We start from the raw sequence: 25116 nt of genomic DNA, 5'->3' as shown, positions 1-25116 counted from the left end.
TTTTTATTTTAAAGAATTACAATATATTTCTCATTATTATTACTTTGAAAGCTCTCCCTGTTGGTTGCTTCATTTAATATTCCGTATCCCATAAATTATTGTTTTTCTTTGACATTCAAAAAAGATTCAGCAACGGGTAGCCCTTCCCGGAAATATTGCACGTGTCCGTAAAATTTTCCCTAAAGGGCTGTTAAGGAAGGGATTATTTTCTCACATTTTATTGGAAATTTTGCAAAAGTTACTAGGATTTTTTATGATTTTGGTGAAATATGGGTTTTGTACGTATCTACATTACCCGGTGTTGTTTATAACAAAATGTATGCAGGATAGCGGGACTCGTACATCACGGGATTAATGCTCGTTTCCGATCTGTAACTAACGTGGTTTGCCATAAAGGCAAATATTATCCGCCTCGCCTGAAACACAGGGATACTCGAAGCCTCTAGAAGCTGCTGGTTTAATGGTGAAATATAATGATGATACTGACCCTAATACAATTGCAAGAGTTACGTAAGATTTATTGATTGTTACGATGAAAATTGACAGCAAACGACACATATAATTTTATAAGCCAATGCCAAAAGAAACGTAAACTGGAATCTTGCTTTCGTTAATACAAAAACGTGTTCATCATCATCTTCCGAGCCTTTTTCGCAACTTTGTTGGGGTCGGCTTCCAGTCTAACCGGATGTATCTGAGTACCAGTGTTTTACAAGGAGCGATTGCCCTATCTGACCTCCTCATCCCAGTTACCCGGGCAAACATGTCTTATAATACAAACATGTATTATAAGTAAAAAAAAACTTTCAATATAAATTCGAAATACAAGTTTTCGACTGTCAGTGCCCTGGGGCATTTGTATTCACAGGTTTTATATTCATATAGTGCATACACATGTTGTTCATTTGAAACAAACCCCGTTGAAATCGGAGACATCCCGAGAGGATGACTTTAAAGCGAACGCGTGTCGTGGGGTATTGAAATTGTAGATGTTTTGCATTAGCTGACATATCTGATATTGTATTTTAATTTTCTCTAGTGGTAAATGCATATACCTAGCTACATTATTGTAAGTGTTTATTATTGTGAAAGCGTGTTTTATTGGAACACTATGAAAGCCAAAGAAAACGTAAAAATTATATGCATTTTTCAACCTGTAAAAAGAATTTGGTCATTTTTAAGTGAGTTGGCACTGTAATTAAATATTGTCAATTTTCAAAGAAAGTGTAAATTCTGAAACTAAATTGATAAAGCAATTCTTAGTTATTCTGTAATGTAATAATTATTTCAGTTCATTTATTTTATGCACAATTGCCGAATGACTGAGTCATTTTCTAATTGCTTTTTAATATTCTATTTCATTTTATATCTTTGCCTAATAATCTGTTAATTAATTGTATGCAGTAAGATTACTACTTATATACTTGTTCTAAGTGCTTAGTCTGAAATGCAGAGAAGCTTAGTTTCATGATTACACTTCAGAGAATCAGAGAAGTTTACTACTATAACTCAACTCTCATAGCATTTTACGTCTAAATTATTTGCAACATAATTTTAGATTATTAAGTATAAAATTAAATTTTGATTATGAAGCTCATATTATGGGCATGAACTTTCGTGGCTTAGTTACTGCTGCACCACAGTAATTTGGCTAAGCTTAGGTTGGGGTTGCTGATCCAAAAACTACTACTGTGTGTTTTCTGAATTTATGTTTTGTCCTGAATATCTGTTGCATCATGAAATTGAAGGTCTGTTATGCCTGTCGCCTAGTTACTGGAAGTCAGTGAGGCAGTCATTTCTACTTAAAATTATAAATGAGAAAGTAGTTTGTCTTTCGTTCACACACAGTTACCTAAATAGTTCTGAGCCTGAGAAAGGATACGGGTATGTTACTAGGCCACATAGCCGGGTGCGGGTAACGGTTTCTTCGGTAAGTAGGCAAAACAGCAAGTATGAAATAAAATAAAGGTGCTGGTAGGTATATTACTGTTACCAAAAAGACCAAGCCACCGCAATTCAGAAGAAAACAACTGAAAAAAATCTAGACATGATCCCAAATATTGTACACATACTTACAACCAGACAATAACCCAGCCTAAAGGCGCAAAAGTGTACATAATATCGGTTTCCCATTCCAGTTTAGCCGAAATTGAGGGCTTGTTCGCAGTGCGAGCAACAACACCTGGGCACAACGAACGACAATGGGCACGAGTGTGTGTTCGTGCACAAATTACGTGCATTTTATTGAACGTGTGTGTATGGGTGGTAATGAGTACAGTGCTAGGGGTAAAGAAGGTGTAGATAGGGCGATGTGGTCTTGTAAAGTAAAGTTACAAGTTATTTGTTAAAGATTTCTTTAAAGAACTTCGTCCTTTTAAGGCCGAGATGGCGAAAAAGTTGGAAAACCTACCGACTTATGACTATTTGTTAAGGATTTCTTCAAAGAATGTCCTCCTTTTTGGGAAGTCGGAAAACAAGAATACATTTTAGATCTGTTTTTATGTTTGACGAGGATTGGTTTGTTGTTCTAGAACTGGGTAGATTTCCGACAGTGCCGTGACTCAATACTTATTGTCTAGGTATGTATTTTTCGTGGTTGAATTGAGAACCTCCTCTTTTAAGGGAAGTCAGAAAAAAAGAGTATAAATCCGTGACGGTCCCGGATCAGAATAGGACGTCCCCATCTCTCTCCCGTGGGTGTCGTAAGAGGCGACTAAAGGGAACCTAAAGGCCAGTGCATAACATCTGTACTTTGGGCCACCCGCACGGTGACGGGTAATTCACCACAATAGCATTCCCAAAGAGGGTTGGTGTCAGGCAGGCGGCCGACCATAAAACTTAAGCCGAAACTTCTGCAGTATGAGAAAAGTAAATAAAGTTATGAGCGATAGGGCTAGGGCGTACCCCACAGGCGACGCGCAGGAACAGCACCCGGCTCCTGTGGGAAATGGACAAGGGTTGTCGCACCAGAACGGGCGGGTGCGACGTAAGATGCGAGCTCGAAGTGTGAGAGAATTGAGATTGAGGTATGCGAGTTGGAATGTAGGAACGATGACTGGAAGAGGAAGAGAGCTAGCAGATGTTTTGAAAAGGCGACGAATAAATGTAGCGTGCCTGCAGGAGACTAAATGGAAGGGTGCAAGGGCTAGAGAGATAGGTGAAGGATATAAGTTTTTCTATTGTGGAAGTGACGGCAAGAGAAATGGTGTGGGTATAGTTTTGGACAACAGGCTGAAAGAATGTGTCGTAGATGTTAAAAGAATGAATGATAGACTAATAGCGGTTAAATTAATTGTGGACGGCAAGGCCATAAACGTGATAAGTGTTTATGCGCCGCAGTCAGGCTGCGAGGAGAGTGTAAAGGAGAAGTTTTGGGAGGACTTTGACTGCTTGATGATGAATGTACAGGATAGTGAGGAAGTCTATGTGGGTGGGGATTTTAATGGTCACGTAGGAAGAGAGAGCCATGGATATGAGAGAGTGCATGGTGGTAGGGGTTTTGGAACCCGGAATGCAAGCGGCGAGACATTACTTCAAGCTGCCAGTGCCTTCGACCTGGCCATAACAAACACGTGGTTCAATAAACGAGAGGAGCACCTCGTGACATATAAGAGCGGCCACCACGCGACACAGATAGATTACTTCCTAGTTAAGCGGAGTAGTCTATGCTGTGTCAAAAACTGCAAAGTGCTGCCAGGCGAAGCACTAGTCACTCAGCACCGACTTGTGATTCTGGATGTGAAAGTAACTGTCTTGCCCAAAAGCAACAAAGATCGGCCCCCTCCAAGGATTAGGTGGCGTATGCTAGAGAAAGAAGAATGTGCTGATGTATTTAGGAGTCAGGTTGTGGACAAAATGTCAGAAATGAAGGAGATGGAAGGTAGATGTGTGAATGAATGTTGGAGTGAAATGGCAAGCCATATAAGGGTAGTCGCAAAAGACGTGTGCGGAGAGTCGAGAGGAAAAGGTTTAATAGATAGAGATACATGGTGGCGGAATGATGAAGTACAAAAGGTTTTGAAAGAAAAGAAAGTAGCATTCAAAGAATGGCAGAATGTTGAAATAGTGAATGCAAGTCTGAAGGATGACAGAAAGAGAATCTACATGGAATGGAAGAGGAAAGCAAAGAAGGCGGTAGCAGTTGCCAGAGCTAAGGCGCAGGAGAGGTTGTACAACTCCCTGGACAGTCCAAGAGGCCAAAAAGAGCTCTACCGTATTACGAAAGAGAGAAAAAGACGATCGAGGGACATAACCCACATAAAATGCATGAAAGATGAATCTGGCAAGGTTTTATGTAAAGATGAGGAAATAAAAGAGAGATGGAAGATTTATTTTGAAAAGCTTATGAATGAAGAGAATGTTTGGAATGGAATACTCCAAGAGGCACAAGTAAATAAGGGATTGGTAAGAGAAATTAGCATGGATGAGGTTGAAAGAGCGCTTGGAAGTATGAAAAATGGAAAGGCCTTGGGCCCTGATGATATACCAGCTGAAGTATGGAAGGTATTAAAGAGGAACGGATGTATGTGGCTAACTTTATTCTTCAATAAGTTGCTGCATGAAGAAGTCATCCCGCAAGAATGGTGCAGTAGTTCGCTAGTGCCCATCTTCAAGAATAAAGGGGATGTGCAAGATTGCGGCAACTATAGAGGGATAAAGCTCATGTCGCATACTATGAAGGTATGGGAGAAAGTGATAGAGAAAAGAGTGCGAGAAGAGAGTGGAATTACCCAAAACCAATTTGGGTTTATGCCAGGTCGAGGGACAATGGACGCCATCTTCGCACTTCGCCAATTGTGCGAGAAGTACAGACGTGTGCACAGGAATCTGCACATGGTGTTCATTGACCTTGAGAAAGCGTATGATAGGGTGCCTCGGGAAGTGTTGTGTTGGGCCATGAAAGAGAAAGGTGTGCCTGGGAAGTATGTGGAGTTAGTTCGTGCGATGTACAGGCAGTCCTGTACGTATGTCCGATCGTCGGCCGGCAATACTGACCAGTTCAGTGTGGCTGTGGGCCTGCACCAAGGGTCGGCTTTAAGTCCTTACCTCTTCCTGCTTACTATGGACGCCTTGACGGCGGACATACAGGAGGAGGCACCTTGGTGCATGCTGTTTGTCGACGACATCGTCCTGGTTAGTGAAGACGGACCTGAGATCCAGAGCAGATTGGGGAGTTGGCAACAGAGACTGGAGAATGTTGGCTTAAAAATCAGCAGAACCAAGACCGAATACATGTTCTGCGATTTCGGCGGCCTCTCCAGTCCTGAAGCCATAGCGCTTGATAACGCACTTCTTCCAGTCTGCTCCGATTTCCGGTACCTCGGTTCGCTTATTCAGGGCGATGGCGAAATAGATCGGACAGTTACGCACAGAATTAACGCAGGATGGATGAAATGGCGGCAGGTAACGGGAACAACTTGTGACCCTCGTATTCCCCTTAAACTTAAGGGGAAAATTTACAAGAGTATGGTCAGACCTGCTGTCTTGTATGGATCAGAGTGCTGGCCCACAAAAGCGACGAATGAAAGACAATTGCATGCGGCAGAGATGAGAATGTTAAGAGGTATGTGTGGGGTTACGCGAATAGATAGAGTGAGGAATGAGTATATAAGAGGAAGTTTGAAAGTGGCGCCGGTATCAGAAAAACTGCGTGGAAACCGGCTGTCGTGGTATGGGCATGTGATGCGGAGGAATGAGAGTCATGTTGTGAGGAAGGTGATGAGTATGAACGTGGACGGATATAGTGGAAGAGGAAGACTAAAAAAACGATGGATGGATTGTGTGAAAGTAGATATGGTAAGAAAGAATGTTACTTGTGAGATGACGGCAGATAGAAGAGTATGGAAGAAGAAAACATGCTGCGCCGACCCCAAATGAAATTGGGATAAGGGCAGGAGGATGATGAGAAAAGAGTATAAATGTATCTGAATCATTCTAACTAATATTATAAATGTGAAAGTAACTCTGTCTGTCTGTCTGTCTGTCTGTCTGTCTGTCTGTCTGTCTTTTCTTCACGCCTAAACTACTGAACCGATTTGTGTGAAATTTGGTACAGACATAGTTTGGAACTTGAGAAAGGACATAGGATAGTTTTTATTTAAAAAAAAAAAAATATTCCGGACATATAGCGCCATCTATTGGTCAAACCAAAAATATGCCGGAAGTCACTATTCCATGCGAACGAAGTCGCGGGCAAAAGCTAGTATTCAGAATAAAACAAATGGAATAAATAAGTTTTTACCTGACTCTTACAAGAGCAAGGCTTATTCTACACTTACTGAGTATATGTATATTTACGTATGCATGTAACATAGAAGTCGTGAATTTACCGTTGTTCACGCTTCGTTTGTTTTATTCCCAGTTCTGCTTGAATCCTCCTAATGTTGAGTGTAGACCTCACTTAGTTTATGCCACTTATCCTAGTCTGCCCCATCCTTTATTTTTGTAGTACTTTTATCTGTAGGGGACTGGGCGAACACTATGGACTAGTTCACTATTATAAAGATAACCTTATTAGAGTGTAATTTAAGAACAATAAATCAGGTTTGTTTTTGGCATTGTCTCTTGCTAGCATAAAAATAATCCTAATAATCCTAATAATCTATCCTATCGTAATAATCTATTTACGATAAAGATATTAAAAATCAAATTGAGAACCACGTTAAGGGAAGTTGGTTAAAATAAATGTTATTGGTTATACCACTTATATACAACATCTTAATGTTTGTAAGTGTCATTGAAATATGTATCATGTTCTAGACCAAGCTGTGTGTAGAACATGATATATTTTTTGATTTACAAAACATAAAGTATTAAGAAATAAGTTTATACACCCTAATGGTGTCTAATACTCTATTTACAAGCCAGAATGCTAGTATTCCTTCCAATATCCGAGGGGGTAACAAAGTTATTATTTGCAACGCAAACTTCGCATGCACTAAGTCGTTAATTATTCAGCACGCCGACACCTGACGCCTTCTGTTCAGTAAAAAGCCAATAGTTGGAGAGCTGGTTACATATTTGCTATGTTATATCGAAAATAGATGGTAAATGGAAATTCTAGAAAAAAGATTGTTTTTATGTCATGAATCATGGTGTATTTATTTGACTGTATATGTATTTTAAGATATTCTAATACTCTAGCGATTTATACAAATATTATAAAGACTTTTTTGTTTGAACGCGCTAATCTCAGGAACTACTAGGTCCAATTCTTTCAGTTTTAGATAGCCCATTTACCGAGGAAGCTGCTTTTTATCTGGTTTTGTGCAAAGGTTTCCACGGGATGCGGGTAAAACTGCTTTCAGAAACTAGTTTTATTAATAAAAACAAAGAAATTACAATCTAACCTTAGCACTAACATTAAGTATTTGTTGGCGTACCGTTCTTAATTACGCGAATACTCTACTATTTGCAATTTCCTTCGCTGATTTATCGTGGTTCAAGCAGTGGTGGAAAGTCTGAGCTCTCCGACTATAAGTATTGTTTATATCGCCTTTACGACCTCGAGTTCGCGATTAATTAGCGGGTGTCCATCAAAAAGCCAATTAAAATAGCCACTGAAGTAAAAATGCATGTAAAGAGAAAAGTTTAAAGAGCTATTGTCGTAATATATTTCTTAAAAGAGCGTATAAATTTTATGAAGGCTTCAATTTGATACAATGAAGGGTAATAAAATGTTGCGAAAGTTTAAAGTGGATAGAGAAATTAATTTATATTATTACGACTATTTTGAAATAGAAGTAAGTAAAATTGAAACAATCATTTCATATCATTTAATCTGTTCAAACTGTCGCCTTATTTTAATGTATTGTACCTCCTACAAAACAATTTAAGCGACAACCATCCACATAGCACTTTGGGAAAACTAAAAGTTATAAAAAATAACTGCATTTTTATGTAACTTTGCCGTAGTATGAAAACAGACGCCGCAAAGATGCAGAGCGAACACAAAAAGGCAAAGATTGATCGTAGATTACCTTTGCTATGCGAGCAACGCTCCAGATTAAATCTCCTGCAAACGTAGACTTATTAAAAAAATGTTACCCAGCTTAGACTCTGTTTTTGTAGAACTAGGTTTTATAAAATAAATGTTCGTGCTTTTGATGTAAAAGTTGGCTGATTCAGATTTTATTTTAAATATTTATCACTACATCCACATAGAAAGAGTCAAGTTTTCAACGGAATAAAGTAGTTTAATTTCAGAACTACAATCTGTTTAAAATATTAGTGTAGGTAACAAAAGTCGTTACATTTAAGAATCACTCCATTAAACCCTGCAAGATAAGATCACAACACCAAAAATACGTTTCCGAAAACAAGATTCGTTTACAAAAGGCCGTAAAAACCACAACAGGGCCTTCTCATCATCAATTATTACAGGTTGGAGGCTGTGACTGGCCATTTTCATAATTGCCTGAGAAGTAACGACGCGATGACTCGGCCAAATGATGCGTTACTCCAATGGGGCTAAAGTAGGGGAAAATTGCTATAAGTTATGCAATTTCCCCACGCACCATTAGCTCCAGGCCTCCAGGCTGGGAATTTAGTGCTCAACACTCACTTATTGCATCGTCTGCAACGGATTTCCTTTGTAATAGTAGCTTTGATTTTCTCTCTTGATGTTACGACATGAAGCTACCTATAGAACATTTAAACTATTTAAACTGCAAAATGACGGCTGATTCATTACTGTTCAACGTTAAAAGTATTTTTTGTTATATAAAACATAAAATATGTAATTCCAATTATATAAAACAATTCATTGCAAAATGCATTAGTCAAACCAATCATTATTTAGAAGGATTTAAAATAGTTGGATTTTATTGAAGCTCTCCAATAGCCGTGGAAGCAAATAGTAAAAAGCGCCTCTAAACCATTAAATGAATTAGATCGAATCATTCTATTATTTAATTGATTTGTAAATTGCACTCTAGCTAAACTGGTGGAATTAGTGACCCATTTGTTTATTTTTTGTTGGATTAATAAACAAATATAACGTACCTACATACATAGATTCAGTATTTGCTTACGTTAGCTTAAGAGTCAACTTGTGTAGAAGGACTCGTTAATAAATGACCAGTGGAACAGAAACTCAAGTCACTCAAAAACACAAGAAACTCAAATTCTATGATAGTTTCTGCCTTTGACCTTTATGTACCAGACCTACGGTAAATACTTTTTGGAACAATCCCGCAAACTTCAAATTCGTGCTACATTCTATTACAGTGTACATTGATTTTATTACCTACTATTAAATTAAAAAGTGTATTAATATTTATTTTATCCAGTACTAGAAATACATTAATCACCAGTAGCTCGTGGTGCGGTTACGTTCCATTAATGAGTGACTAGTAGTAAAACGGAACGCAGCTCAAGACGGAATGTTACGACCATCGTAAAGTAGTGTAAGTGACATTCAAGTTCTACTTCTTTGACTTTTACTTGTAGTTCTAGTGCCCTTGTCAAGTAACAGTTTATGTACGCATGCTACTGTGAGACTTGGGCCATGAATTCTAGTTTTCATTGCTGTTGTCCTGTTTTTTCTTACGTGGGTTTTTGGTGATACGAGTATAGGTTCTCATGTTTTATTGGTTTCATTGAAATTGGTATTTTGTAGTCTTTTTCTTTTGCGTGTCTATATTTTTTGCGTTTTGTCTAAAGGACGAGTAGGTCATTTAATCAGCTAAGATTAGTAGACAAATCAAATTTAATTATTGCAATTTACAATAGTGTAAGAGTCAAATTAAATTAAAAACTTAACTTGATATTATTTCATGAAAAATAATGAGATTTACAGAATACTTTTCCAGTTTCATCTTTCATCTGAAATAATTGTAGAATTTTTAGATTAAAATATTGAAATGTTTTTGTCATAAAGATGCAAGGTATTTCTCAGATTTTTAATTAGGTACTTTGAACTTTTTAAAATGCAACGAAGATTCCATGATATTTATCTTTGTAAAATCATCAATTTATATAGAATTAGTTTGGTTTAAAAATAAGCTAAGCATTTTGACTATTGCTGTTTATCGCAACTCATGACTACTGAGATCAAAAAATCTTTTAAACGACGATTTTAATGAAACGAACACAGCTTAACAAGTTTTTAGCAATTTCCTCGCCTTCACGACTGATATCCAAGGCACTAAGCGTTTCTGTCGTTAAATTAATAGTCACAGCTCGAGGGGCGTTTATACAAAATCTTTTAAATAAAGCTGGTACGTGATCGGCGCTACATCGGCCCTGCCAAATGGTGCAACAACAGATTTTTGTAATGTTCTCTGTTGGTAAGCGGGGTCTGGACCGAAGCCAATTCGGCCATCGATTTACAAGTTCACTTTATGTTTTCCTGATACTTTCCGTACTAGACGAAATACGGGGATACTTCCGTTTGTTTGTTGTGTAGAAGAAATCTCCTTGTAATGTAGATGTTGATTTATTTTGTTTTTATTTATGTTAATGTTTTCTGTCTGGGTGATTACGGGTTTATCATCGCTAGTCTTGCTGGCTTGTTTTAAGGAGTTGTGTTTGTTGTTTTTTTGATTATACTTTCCTTAGAAAGAAGTAACTTTTTTCCTCCTATTTATTGCCTGTGATAGATTTTTATGCGATAATCCCTTGCCGAAAGGAAAGTACAATAACGTAGAATCTGATTTGGTATCTCTCAAAAGGTGCCTTAAAAGTCACCGTTCTTAGCCCCGAAACCATGTATTACTTTACCTCTAGAAACAGTAAGGGTACATTAATTTTAGACTAAATACTAAACGAATACAAGTCTAAGCTTCGACGGCATCGGTATTTTACGTACTAATGTTGTACCTACCTACGTTCGTGAGTTTTACAAACACATTTCTAAGACAAGCAAATTATTCAGAGTGGTTTTACGTGTAGCTTACTTCTGTAACGTGTAACAAATGGTAATTACTGAATAGAGGGAAAATTTTAATATAAAAAAATGTATGATTTAACGTACATAGATTGTGAACTTTAATACTGAAAAGTTTTGGTCATAATAAATGTGAAATGTGTGTAAAGGTTAGAAGTTCAACATTTTTATTTTGAAGACAAAAATAAATGCTTATAGACTTTTTAGATAGAGTGTGATAATGAGTACTTCATAAGCTTAACCTTAGTCTTTTTTGAGACTGTTGCTGTATGATTTAGTAATTGTAAAATAATTGTACATTACGAAATAAGTTGAAGTATTTATTTGTTGGTGGCCGTTATCACTGGCGATTACTAGATCATAATTATACGTACAAATGTGTACGAGTAACATTGGTGGCAAAAGTAAGTATCATCTTCTCATCTGTTTACCCTACTACGTTTGGGTCGGCTTCCATCAAAAGTTAGTAGCATATATTATTATTAGTAGTATATTTTTGTCAACGTAACGTCTCAAGAAGGGCCTTACAAGAACTCGCATGAGTCCAGGTAGTGTTTTCACATCTCAAACAGTCTTAGTCCAGTCTTTGTCTTGTCTAGTTAGCCAGGCCCCTAGGTATTTTCGTTAGTAATGCATTGGGATAACACCGCAAACAGCTCAGTAGTGCATTGTTAATTCATGTTGCTAACCCATCTCTTTGACGTAATGCTCCTTATGTACTAAGAGTGGCTTAGGAATAGCATGGAGCAAATCCCATACCATGGTGAAGTGATGTATAATTAGGTAGGTACGTATAGGAGCAAAAGTAATGCTTCGTGACATTTTGAACTGAATTGATTTCAAGACAATAATTTGTATCGGCCAAAGGTCGCTGTATAATAACGGTGTATTGTTACCTACGTTTCTAAATAATTCAAGTGTTCACGAAGAAATCAGTAGGCGCGAATGAAAAACGACGCTTTTCTCTTACTGGAATGAAGCGAAATGTAGACAAAAAGTCAGAGATTTTGAACGCGATTTGTCAGGTGTAGCGAGCCGACAGTAAAATATAGGGATCATTAATTGAATCGCAATATTGCCTTAACAAAACAAAAGGACGCTGTGAATGACAAATTTGAAGCGTCCTGAAGGCATCAGTTGCTTACGAAATATGACGGAGCCCGCCCCGGGACCGATACTAAAATAATAAATGGAATCTTGAACGGCTTCCGGCTTAAAATATAATTTTACATTTTTCTTGATTTGTCCACCGTGCCCCTTAGTTACAAGAAAAATGTAACAAATTATTTTAATGCAATATTTTAAGCCTCCTTCGTATTGCCTCAGTTTCAATTACACTGCTGTACCGTTGGAGGAAAAATATTTAATATAAAAAAATGAGTCCGTAATTCAGAGGAAAACGGGACGCGGACGCGGTATTGACGATTACATCGGGACTTTCTTATAAATATAGTCAACATTTTAAGTAAATTATTTTTCTTCATTAAGCTCTGGGATTTAGTGATTGCTTTTTTCATAAAAGCATCTGTTGCAAACTACCGTAGTGAGGTTTTGTTGCTCGTTTGTAAGTACTGTATTAACACTAGTACGTCACTGTTTTGCAGTGGCACAACTGATATACTGAAACTGTCATCCAATAAGTTTTTGTATTAATTTCAGTTCTACATAAATACATAATCGGTTGTTCTACATAATACATACTTGTGCCGCAAAACACATTAACATCAGTCTGAAACTTCCCCAACATAATGAAACAAATTAAAATAAACATCATATTGCATTTTAACGTCAGCTTTTGTGAAACATGAAGACGAACGATAAACTAAGAAATTTCACTTCGTAACCGAAACGCGAATGAGATGTAGGAACTTGCGTTGAAACTAAGATCCTTCGAAGAGGAATTTATGCAAATGAATCTCATCTTAGATGATGGAATGCATTGTTCTAGCGTATCAGGTGGTGTAGTATATAAATTATCTTTGTTAATGGAACATGCGATGCGAGGTATTGAGGTAACTTGACATGGAATCTGTGTATTGATTTGTTCTGCATTTGTGGTGTAATTTGAGTTTAATGGGTAAATTATTTTACTTGAATCTGATATCACGCTTAGTTTGGGGTGCTTTACATAATGTGATATTATTTTTAGTAGCATACCAAAAGTCTCTTTGTGTAAGAAATATCCGGCTAGTAATTTATTGAATCGAATTGTTAGCTAGATACAAATTCAAACTGTTTGAAATATTTGAAAATGGTTTATTGTTCAAACAAAATGTTAATTCAAACACAACAAAACAACTCTGTTACCAATAAAGGAAATGGATTCCCTAAGCTTTGTAAAATATATAAAATTTTTAGGATTATTTAAAGTTCTTCGAAACTTTTCCATTTCTCATTCAAGGCCACGATCAATCTCGTTCGGGTAGAGTTTCGCTTTAATTTTCAACCCTATAAATTTATTTGGACTGGTATTTAAAATACGTAGCGATATTTTCTAAAACGCGCCCGAAATTCAAATTTGTTAGACGCTCGCATAAATTTTGCAGTTTAGTTTTGTGGCATTGCGCGGCGCGGCCGAGCAATAAATCTGGCGGTACCGTTGGATGCTAATAGCCTGCACCTGTCACGCGTGTGGAATTCAGAAAGGTATTTCTGCTATCAGTACCACTTTGACGTGACGAAGCTATGACGCGCCCCACCAGTTACAACGCGTCAATTTTCTGCATACAGCTGTTTCGAAATGCGCCACTGTCTGCTTTTCAGTTTTTGGTTAGCACTTTGGGCTTTGTCCAGGTGCAATGCAGCAAAAACGTTCGGTATTTAGAGTAATGGAACGCGGTAAATAACAAATGAGGGGAAGATTTACTGCTGGTATTAAGTAAACTGCTTCGGGTACAGTAGCTGTTTTTATTAGGACAGACTTAAGTTTGAATACTGGTTTTTAGAGTAAGCCTTACTGTAGAAACCTGAATTTGAATAGATCCTTTGTTTATATTTGTCTGTGTTACTGTTTATGTAAATAGACCAACCCTTTTTCGAATCAAATGAGTAATATCTTGCTAATACATGACCAGGTTTGATATTCTATAGATATGTCTATTTAAAAAATAATACAATTGTATAATTACCCAAAGTCCCTACGGAGAGCTGAATCTGCTAACAGCTAACATAACATCTAATTTATAAGATCACGAAAACGTACGTTGTATTACAGCAATTACTCTGCATTACAATAATTAAGGACTTCCCTACGCTAAGAGAAATAAGAGAACAGTGTCATATTATCCATAACTTCGTTAATTATTATGATTTTTCGTAATAGTATTTTATGTATCATGGAATAAGCTACACAGATGAAAAAATGTTACAATGCAAACTATGCACAAACACTATACATATACAAACTATAGCTGATTCCCAAAAAAACTGAAGAAGAAATATGACCTACGACACTCGAAACTAAAGCAGCTATTTATAATCTTCAACATCTGTTCAGCAGTTTCAGAGGTAGTTCCCTGTAAAACTCCACATATTGATATAAACTTCATTAGAGGCATTCTGATAATTTTCTACAAATAACAAACCCACATTGTAACCTTTAATAAGTAATTATGTAATGAAACACAATTTATCATTGCAGCATATATCAGAGTTATTAGGTTACACGTATCGGTAACTGAATATACAAATATTTGCGTTCTCGCTACCAAATGCCGAATGTTATTACGTCAGTTCTCTATATGGCAACACATGTACGAAGCATAAATTCCGTCCTGCGCGTTAAAATTAGAAATGTAAGCGCGCCACCGTGAAATATGTGCCTTTAAAATTTATACCGTATTATATTTGTTCACACCCGAACACAAACAATTGTTTTTTTATCCGTAAGCAAATAGTATCCTCAGATTTTTTATTAACTGGCCGTTCTTTGTTACACCTGCCTTGTTTTTATTTGGAGGGAAACGAAATTCGGTGTGCCGTTTTATAAATCCTCGGTTGATTGTTTGAGGATTTTCTTTGTTAATAATTAATTTTTGAGGCCTTTCATGGAAGCGTTAATGTTGAAAGTGTGTTTAAAAAGGTCGCCTCTGAAGTGTTATAGTACTTTAAACTTTTAGAAAAATATTTAACTAAAGTACTGTGTGTCTATAAGTATATAGTAGCTTCGCCTAACTTTAGTCTTACAAAGGAAGCAAGAACACAGAATAATAATCCTTGGAGTTTCACAATTGGTCCATATTTGTACACATTATATAAAAATATGTAATCATCCACCAGGAATAAAATTGATATCTTGCTAAAAATGTCTGTCGTTGAAAGGTCAACATTTTTTTCCCGATAAATTGCGCAAATGCCTTCACCATTCCGTACCACCGAAAAATACTTTCACAGAGAGGCAGTACGGTGATTATGAAATGACTCTTTACAAAAGAATAATACAAAGGGATCGGCCTAAAATAACACAAGGAATATAAATTTAAAATATCACGTTCCTCAAACAGCTTCTAGCGAGAAGGAAGTGAAACGTTATTATTTCCAAAAATGTAAAACGAAGCGCACGTGTATTTTACGGGGCAATACATCCAGAAACATTGTATGAGGGTGGTAGTAAAACCCCCAGAATTCTCATCTAGTCGGACACTGCAGTTTAATCAAGTTCATTCTTTCCAACGTTATCTAGTTCCCTCTTATCCGGAGTTAGCCGTACGTAGCCAACGAAACTTTTCAATCAAGAATATCTCGATTAAAATATCAATCTGGGTAGGTATGCTTTGAAGGGTTTCAGACTGTTTTAAAGTTCTGCTACGTGAGCGTTTTAATTTGCAGTTTAGATTATAAATCTAAACTTCAATCTTTGGCAGATTTGTGTTTTTGTTATCCAATATTGCTCTAACATTTTAAAAGTTTGCTCCTATAAAGTACATTTTAGTAGAGGTTCTGAGACATGCAGATGTACCTACATTACATGAATTTGACAAAGCACCTACAAATTTTAATTGCCATAAGTACTATGAAAATTTCCGTACAACGTAGTCGTTGATTCTTTGTGATCTTGACTTGGTTCAACCTATGTATTTACTTTAGGCTATTCAACCTATACATCTATAAAATTTTCAAAGACGATTTTGAAAGAGATTTCACTCAGATATTAAATTCTAAATATTTCTTCAGAATTATCTCAGTTAATTGGATCAATAAAAATAACGACTGCAAGTCTAGTCTAGAAAGCACCGTCTGTAAAAAACTAAACAGCATAAAATATAAGTAAAGTACAATAAAACGATTTACAGCACTTTAACTATTACTTTACTTCTAAATGAATTCTAAAATCTTCAGTTATTAACAAAGTTGGCGAAACTTTTAAAACATTCGAGTTCATCTTGTTTACTGTGTAAAGTTTCCATTTAAAAGGTATATTTTCCTAGAATATTCTTCTTTGATGCAAATATGTTTTACCTATAATGATTTGTAATTTCTTTGTTGTAATACTTCAGAAGAATCTTTTGAATACAATACAATCTTTATCTTTACCTTTCCTTTACTGGAATTCTTTCGAGACAAAAAAGTCAACGGTGCAGAAATGTTTGGGGAGGGAATATTTTGTACAATTCGATTATGACGTTTCACACTAACAAGCTATCGCACTGTTAAGTTGTCTCATTAGTGAGAAGTATATTTGTAAAATTATGTGTCTACTACATAACGATGCCAGAATGGGAGAATTCGATATAGCTACGAGTCACTGCATCAGTTATATTTGAGAGAAGTATAAGATGGAAAACTAAATCAAAACAACAACAGTAGCAAACTAACCCAACCCACTATCGCACCTTGATTTCTATTAAGTCGTTTCATTTAAAATAATTTCTCATCAGCATAACCTAGCTTCACACAACAGACATGCAACTTCGCTTATATTAAATTCTGCGGTCGAAGTGTGTCGCGCGACACCGCTCGGTACGTGTGGAAGGGCGCTAAGACTGCGAGCTTAGTGATTTCGTACAGCGAAATGATTTAGTAAGTCGCGTCGGGCCCGCTCGAGTCCTGTCGCGTGCCATTGTTTCACCTCATCACGATTCTCCAGACGTACGTTCAGGTTTATTCTACTTTACTCTTCTGTTATTTTTAGGATTTCGTATTTTTTATTATTTAATTTAAAAAATGGAATTCGATCTTTAAAAAAATCTGCCATTGCAAATGACATTGACCTCTTCTCAGCACCTCATTATGGTTAGAATCACAGATTTAAAATAGGTTCGCGCCCTTTCTATATCTATGGTTAAAACAAATAAAGCTGATTCAAAACTTCTGCTACGAGATATATGCTACGAGAACGCTACGCCATTCTCCGCTACGCGCTTGCTACGCACTCACTGAGCGTAGAAATTCGTAGAAGTAATCAACTACGAGTCGAATACGTTACAAAGGCTTACCGTGTCCTTTGTTACTATTGATAACTTACTATGTTATGTAGGTACTTGATATAGTATATAGTAGTAATATAGGAATATTTTACAATACATACTTATATTTTATTCCTATAAAAAAGTAATGTAAGAAAAGTTCTCAATGTCGATTTTTTTCTCAGCTGGACTAGACCTAAGACATGTCTATTGATAAAAAGCATTAAGCCTCAAACACACCAATCGCTCCATAAAATCACAACAAAAAAAATCTAAAACAATCTACTAGTTAGAAAAACGTTCACGTCGCTTAATCAAACGAGTCGGCCTGAAAAAACTGATTGAATTCCAAGTTTCGCTCAATAAATCAACTAGTGTCAGATAAGTTTACTGTCATCAATTTCATGGTGTCATTAATCATCACTCAAGTTACAAGTACAGACTTTATTTATTCGCGGGTCCAATGCGGAAAAGCCTTTTTGAACAAATGGCTGGTCGCTTTCGCAGCGTAACGTTCAAAGCTGAAGCATGTTTATAACAATTTCATGGGTTACCCGAGAATTCTCCTTAAGCGACTTAAATTTTAGAACTGAGGTGTTCTAGCTTTGCGCGTCTTGCTGAGAAATGTTCATAATTTTTCGAGTTCATTATGCAGTTTATTTTATTATGTACTATTTTTCTTCGTAATATTTTTAAATGCCTTAGTAGTTTGAACTATTAATAGTCAGCACTCAACAGAGGTGTATTCTATATGAGTATATTCTTACCAAATTCATGTCAACAGATCAAAAACTTCATTGGGGTCATTTGACCACTCTGGTCTTTCTAGTGTTAACACTTAACACACACTTTAGTGTTAACACTTTAGTGTTAAATGACTACACTAAAACTAGCAATAACAACAACACTAACCCAAACACCACCAAATAAAATATACAGCACCCAAAACAAAACCTCATTTAGAACATTCCCATCCACATACTGGCGAAAAGTGAACTTTTTTTCGTCTCCCACCAGAGTACGTATGTGAGGTTTGTTAAGGAACCTTATTTCGTCATACAAAGGGCCCGTGCTTTGGAATAATGAGGTTTTCACGAGAGCGCACTTGAGCCTCGTTCCTCCTATTTCAAACTTGACTTTACAGCATCAAGACACGGGTACTGGAAAAAACTTTTAGTGAGCCTTGCTCTGAAGGGGTTCCCACTTTTCGGGACGTATGTTTGTGCTGTTAAATGTTATATGAAATTGGCGTGCATGTTGTTGTTCAATGGTCTGTGTACTGATTTGAAATTTAACTGTTGGATGCCGTTTATAACGTGAGTGCAAATCAAAATGTTGCTATTTAGTAATTTTGATGTGCTTGATTTTGGTGTTATTGGGAAATGAACTAAAATGATAATGATGATGACGATTCTGGTATATTTGCGCGCTAAGCAACAATTATAAAGACTTAGACTAATCAAGGAAAGCATTTTCAGTGTATGGACAAACCAGCAACAAAACAAAATCAAACAACAAAATATATTACGGACAATCAAGTTTCCCAAAATTCTTTGTCTATCTCTTAACAATATCTTTGCTTATCATCCCTTCAAACATACACAACCCCTTCAACTTTTACATGAACAGACAGAACTACGAAAATGCTTTGTAACACATCAAAGTGTTCACAAAGCATCCTATACAAAAATCTATTACGTTCCGATTTCTCAAACGTTTACCTGTACATATCCGTCTATTATCCTCAGAGCGGGATCAATAAGGGATAAGACAGAAATCAGAAGAAATGTTGTATCATTGTTTATGGAAAGTCATTCAATCAGGCTGTACAAAGGAACATATCGTTCCTGTTTTGTGTTCTCGTTAATCTTAATCTTTCCATCTGCGCAGTCACGGTCCGTTTAGTTGAATGACTTGGAGTTATAACTATTTTTTTATCGAATGTACTTTGTTTAGTAGGTTATTTGTTTGTTCTATTATTTGATGAGGTAAATTGGTTTGTTTACTTGGGAGTGTAATCGCTGGGAGTGGGAGTCTTTCTTTTGGGAGGGGGCGGGTCATACGTGTCAAATGCATAAGGATAGATGGATGAGGGTAGTTAAATGCTGTGGGTGTCTAGAGAATGGCGAGTTTAGTCATCCTTTTCCTTGCCTACTCATATTTTACTAAATGGCCGCCCCGGCTTTTTACGCGGGAGTTTAGTTTTTCTCTACGTTTAATTGGTAACAAATCGTGTCCGAGAAAAGTAATTGTCCTATTTAAAGAAGCTGTCTGAATTTTTTGGCCTACAGAGATACATAAGTATTTGTTTTTCCAAATATCTGTGTTATTTGCCAAATTATATACCTGTAGATCAATGAAATTAATAAAATGAAAGTTATAGTAACTTAACACGATTTTTTTCGTAATTTTATTGGATATTTATATACCCAATGCAAGAAAAATAATTCTACGAAGAAAATATTATGTTCTCTTTCTAAAGAAACCATAAAGATGAGTTTGCTATGAAAATCAAATATGATAAAATCAAGGTCTTGCTTTTCTGAAAAACATTTTCTTCGTAAAGTGTTGCAGATCTTTTACTGTTCTGAAGTTTTCGTGGTAATGGTATTTTATTTCATCGAAAATAATATTTAAGAAGAATTCAGAGAAATCAAAAAGTTAAAGTACAAAGATATTTAAAATATGATGATTTTTATCTTTTTCCATTAAACAAATTTTTGTCCAAGTTTTCATCAACTAGATATCATACCGTTTCTAAAACAGTTATGTACATCCTCAAATTGTTTTATACCTCGAAGCCTAAAACTAAAACGTTTACCGTACATAAAAAAAACACAGGTACCAAAAACCAGCAAAAACGGTGCGCTAGACACAAAAAACGAGTATATTTTTTTAAAGCCAAACTAACGGGACCTAATCGAAAACTGTAATGAATCAAAGGACTGTTGCGTAGTTCAGATAGCTTTTTCCTGCTCTCCCCAGTTTTTTATTTTTATTTCCCGAGTCTCGTTAGCTACGACTGAATTGAAATTATCTTGTTATATTCTAGTTTTTTTTTAAGTGCCGGTATTAATACACCTGGTTTTGTTAAATTTATTGTTAGTTTGGTATCCGTCATTTATTTTAAAAGTTTAAGTGAGCTATCAATTTTATTTCATATCGCACGCTTAATCAAAAAAAGAAATATATCAAAATTGATATTTTTTGGATATGACTGTTTAAAGTTTAGAAGTATTCTGGGTTGAGTTTTATCAACGTATTAAAATTAATGTAGACATGTTAAAAGGAAATAAACTGATTCATAAGAAAGCTGGGCTTATTGGCTTTTGTTTAGTGCTATATGAAAATAAATTCTATTTACTATTGACTAGTAGATGATGCATTAAAAAAAAAGTTCCTAGTTATTTCACTTTATAATTAAAATTCTCATACAAATTTTAAATGTTACCAGTCATAAAACAAAATATATCTCTTTATTAATAAAATGTTGTTTAGCTATTTAACTTAGTAAGCCTTATTTCAATTTTTAATTAATAAATGTAATAATTTTCTTCAAAGAATACGAAATATTTCTTTGTCTAACAACATAACGGGAAAATATCAATAAATATTGTAGTAATGAAACACATAATTAGAAATTAATATTCTTTTATTTTAAAGTAAAAGTATAACTTAAGACATTGATGTCTTGGCTAACTGAATTAAATTCCAAATTCTGGGGAAAAATTAAAAACTATATCAAAATTAAAAAAAAAAAACTTAACAAATTATCACAAACTTGAGATCCGTAAAAAATGTTATAAATGTAATCAACTCAACTAATATTTATTATACTTAAAAACAAAACTAAAATTCTTCTTACATTAATGTCAACTAACTGAATTAAATTCCAAATTCTGGGGAAAAATTAAAGAAAAATATCAAAATTAAAAAAAGAAAACTAAACTTAACAAATTATCACAAACTTGAGATCCGTAAATATGTTTTATATAAATGAAATCAACTCAACTAATATTACTTAAAAACAAAACTAAAATTCTTCTTAAAAACAAAATAAAATTCTTCTTACATTATTACAAAAAAAAAAAAAAACAATGTTAATACAATTATTGGAGACACAAAATAACTAAAATGTTTATGAAATCAACTAAGTAAATCTAATTAATTATGGAATTATAAAAATTTGCGTAAAAAGGAGGGATAAGTCCTTTTGCGATAAGATCTCTTAAATCCCTCTTTTTATTACGACTTATATCCTGCCTTTCTGTGTAAGCTTTTTTTAGTGAAATTTCTGTTACCAGGTTCATCTTCTTCCTTTTATTTCTTACTTCAATTTCCTGGTAACCATCGTCCTTGTATGAAGTTTTGTAATAAATACTTAATGGTTTCTCTTTCTTCATCATCAACACTTTTATATTATTCCAAGTAACTGGTTGTCCGTCCGTGTTTATGTTATAATTGTATCCCCATTCTTCCTGCAATAGTTTAGTATCAACGAAGGAATCAAAGGTTAGTTCGTGTACATTTATAGGTGGTTTACTTTTCTTCGCATTTTTTATTAAAGCTATGTACTGATCAGGGCTGTAAATGGGCCCTGATTTAAGATTTTTCTTTATCTCCTTCTCTATTAAACTGTGTACGCTGTCCGCTTCATTTTGAGTATGCCCTGTGATTAAAAACTTGTGTGTTATACATTTTATATTCAACGTGTTCACAGCATACAAATACAATGTTGCGATATATTTATTTTTATTCTGTCCGCAACAGTTATCAGAATAAAATATAACGTTTTTCTCTTCTATATTTCCTTCACATATCCCTTCAAGATACTGCCATACACAAGTTCCTATTTCTATTGCCCCACGTTTGGCTTCTGATTCTGTCCAAAAATAACAATGTACTTTATCATATGCCGTTTTTGAATCCGTTGGTGTCAATTCCGTTAATGTTAAATTGTAACTGTTAAGTTTAGATTTATAGTAGAATGCCGAGGTATCACCTCTTGGACATTGGAGCACTGCTTCTAAATCATAAATTGCGACAATATTATCTTTGGTAACTTTTTTACGATCTTCTTGTTTTTCTATTCTGCTTAATGACTTTTCTTCTATGTGTTTATTATATTTATCTTCCAGCTCTTTCTTTTTTTCATCAGTACTGTTTTTAAATGATTCACATAAGTCACACTGATCTTTTTTTGGCTGAAAAAAACTTAAATTAAATTCTAATGTGAATATTTTATAGTATGCTATGTAATTTCCTGTCTCTTTATTGTTTTCTTCTTGTTGTTTAACAAAATCTGAATATAAATCCTTTATAGTTTTTCCGCCGTCAATGTATTCTCTGGTAGAAGTAGCTCTTACATAATGTGACTCTATTTTTGGAATGGATTGAATATGCTTCCGTATGTCGTCAAGAAATTCAGGATTAAGAGTTTTGTGGCTATGGTGTTTCCCTCTCAAATCTTCAAGCATAAATCCAGCGTCACTTACTTTATGCTGTACGGTGAATATCATTCTGTCCGTAATATCCAATGTAGATTTAAAAAATGTCTTACATACCCTTATTGTCTTATTATTAACAGTAAAATTATAGGCTTTATTTGGGCGTCTGGGATTTGTAGCATTTGTGTACCTATATTTTGGAGTTATGTCTACCATGCAACTGCTTATAAAAACTCTTTGTCTTGTCAGGTCTCCTAAATCCCAAAATTCTTTGAATATATTATACCTTTCATCCATTGATATATTACTTGTGCATTTTAATTTACATTTATCTGTGCAAGGCACTTTAAGACAGCGGCTGGGAATAACTTTCTGAGATTTTGATGTGGATATATACGATTCACCAGTGTTCCGTAACTTTTTAACTTTATTTTGTTTCCACTTTGCCGGATTTAGAGATCGCTTGCGGCCTCTTTTACAAATCTTCTTTCTATCAGAATCTGAAACACTATCGTCACTGTCAGATGAGTCTGTTTTGGTGGCAGCATCGAAAAAATAGTTTTTCTTTTTGTGTTTGGTAGACAGTTCATAATTAAATGTAGGGTCATCATCACTTAAGTCGTAAGTCGTAAGTAAGTAAGTGTGTTGTCACTTTCATCAGTATACTTTGGGGAAATATTAGCAGGTAGTGTGGAAGTTGAAGCGCTCTGTGGTCTTACACCATCGGCGTAATGTTCAGAATGTTGATTAGTTCGTTTAGAAGACGTAGAACTGTCTGAATCCGAAGATGAACTACTAGAGGAGGAGGAGGAAGAAGAGCTCGATGAAGACGAGTTTGAAGAAGAAGACTTCGGCAGTGCTTTTTGAATGCTTTGATTCATTTCAGGATAAGTTTCAATGTTTTCTAAGTTACTATTATCATTTGTGGTTGAATCGTCACTGTCATAATCTGGTACGAGGTTTGTTTTCAATGTTCTAATTATTGATGTGTGTTTAGCAAGACTACTATTATCTGTTTTACGGGAACTAATAAATCGAGCATCAATTTTGTTGGCAAATTGATCATCTCTATCACAATCTGATAAGATCTCATCACAGCTACTTACATCAATATTTTTATTTGGAGAGACATTTTCTGTGTTTTCGTTAGCTGTACTGTATTGATCTTGTACAATAGTATTGTCGATTTTAACCCCCAGTTCATTTACATTGTCTTGATTAAGAAATGTTGCATCAGGTGATACCAATTTGAGAATACGACTTGCTCTCCAAGATGCCATCCTACAAAAAATAACAATACATTAATTTCTTAATATTAAATATTTTTACAGTAGTAAAATAAAGACGCGTCTGCAACTCGGAAGATATGAATCGAGTAACGGGTAAATATCAAAATCGAGGAAAACTATTTTGATCGGCGCAGTTGATACCTACTATTGTTATTGAAGGACCAACCTAAATCACTTTGTCCACGTGCGGAACCAGAGCGGGTCGCTAGTTAATCATAAACAGCAATAAGCATGTTTTATTATTAAATTTGAACGATAATTTAAAACTAAAGCGAAATAAGCATGTTTCACTATTAAATTTGAACGATAATTTTAAACTGAACCGAAATAAGTCATTTTGTGCCATAACTATATTTATAGTTCTAATATAAAAACGAAATAAGTAATATAAATTTGGATGACGCGTTACTAAAATTTAAACTAAACTGCAATAAGTCAAAATGATATCACAAAGTAGTGAGATACTTTTTATAATAAAGTGAAATAAGACGTAGTTATTCACTTTATGGATAAATTAAAATAAGAAATAAGACTTACCTGTTAATAATATAAAGAAGTATGCCGTAATGTTTCGCCCTTTGAATAATTTTTCGATCACCTTGCTTGCATCACGGTTGGCACACTACTGAATATAGCAGTTTACCGGTACCAACCTGTTCGAAAGCGTTAGTCAGAAAGAGAGCGACAGTCCTTTATTTCGTTCATATTCATTCAAATCGAGCGGCGGTTGGCGCGTACATATTCTTAGCGATACGTTATTACGTTTTATGATTAAATCTTTAAATAACTTATTTTTGAGTTATTTCTCTTTATGATTAAGCGTGCGATATGTTTTTCTAATAAAAGGCAATGTATTAATTTTAGGCCATAATATACTTTTTTAGTTATTAAGGACTATTTATGTAATTTAAGAATCGTTTATTTTAATAAATACATAGGTAAGGTTAAGTATCTTACCAAGGCATCGTTTTAAATCCATCGGGGCTGCGGGATTGGTCGAAAGAGTCCGCAACTCTGGTGCACAAAGGGTTTCTGAAAGAACAATGGTGGGTTTAAGTCAGTTAAAGTCTGACACTCCCTTCTGCTAT

General features: G+C 35.2%; 1 protein-coding gene across 1 annotated transcript; it reads left to right on the top strand.

Moving 5' to 3' along the window:
* Positions 1-2859: 2859 nt before the first annotated feature.
* LOC124637498 lies at positions 2860-23606 on the top strand. The gene is made up of 2 exons (XM_047174009.1): positions 2860-4756; positions 23491-23606. Exons 1-2 carry the CDS (start codon positions 2860-2862, stop codon positions 23604-23606), a joined length of 2013 nt encoding a protein of 670 aa, XP_047029965.1.
* Positions 23607-25116: the final 1510 nt, after the last annotated feature.

The sequence above is a fragment of the Helicoverpa zea genome, chromosome 16 (genome assembly GCF_022581195.2).
Source record: "Helicoverpa zea isolate HzStark_Cry1AcR chromosome 16, ilHelZeax1.1, whole genome shotgun sequence".
NCBI lineage: Eukaryota > Metazoa > Arthropoda > Insecta > Lepidoptera > Noctuidae > Helicoverpa > Helicoverpa zea.
This window is presented reverse-complemented; position numbering and strand designations above follow the sequence as displayed.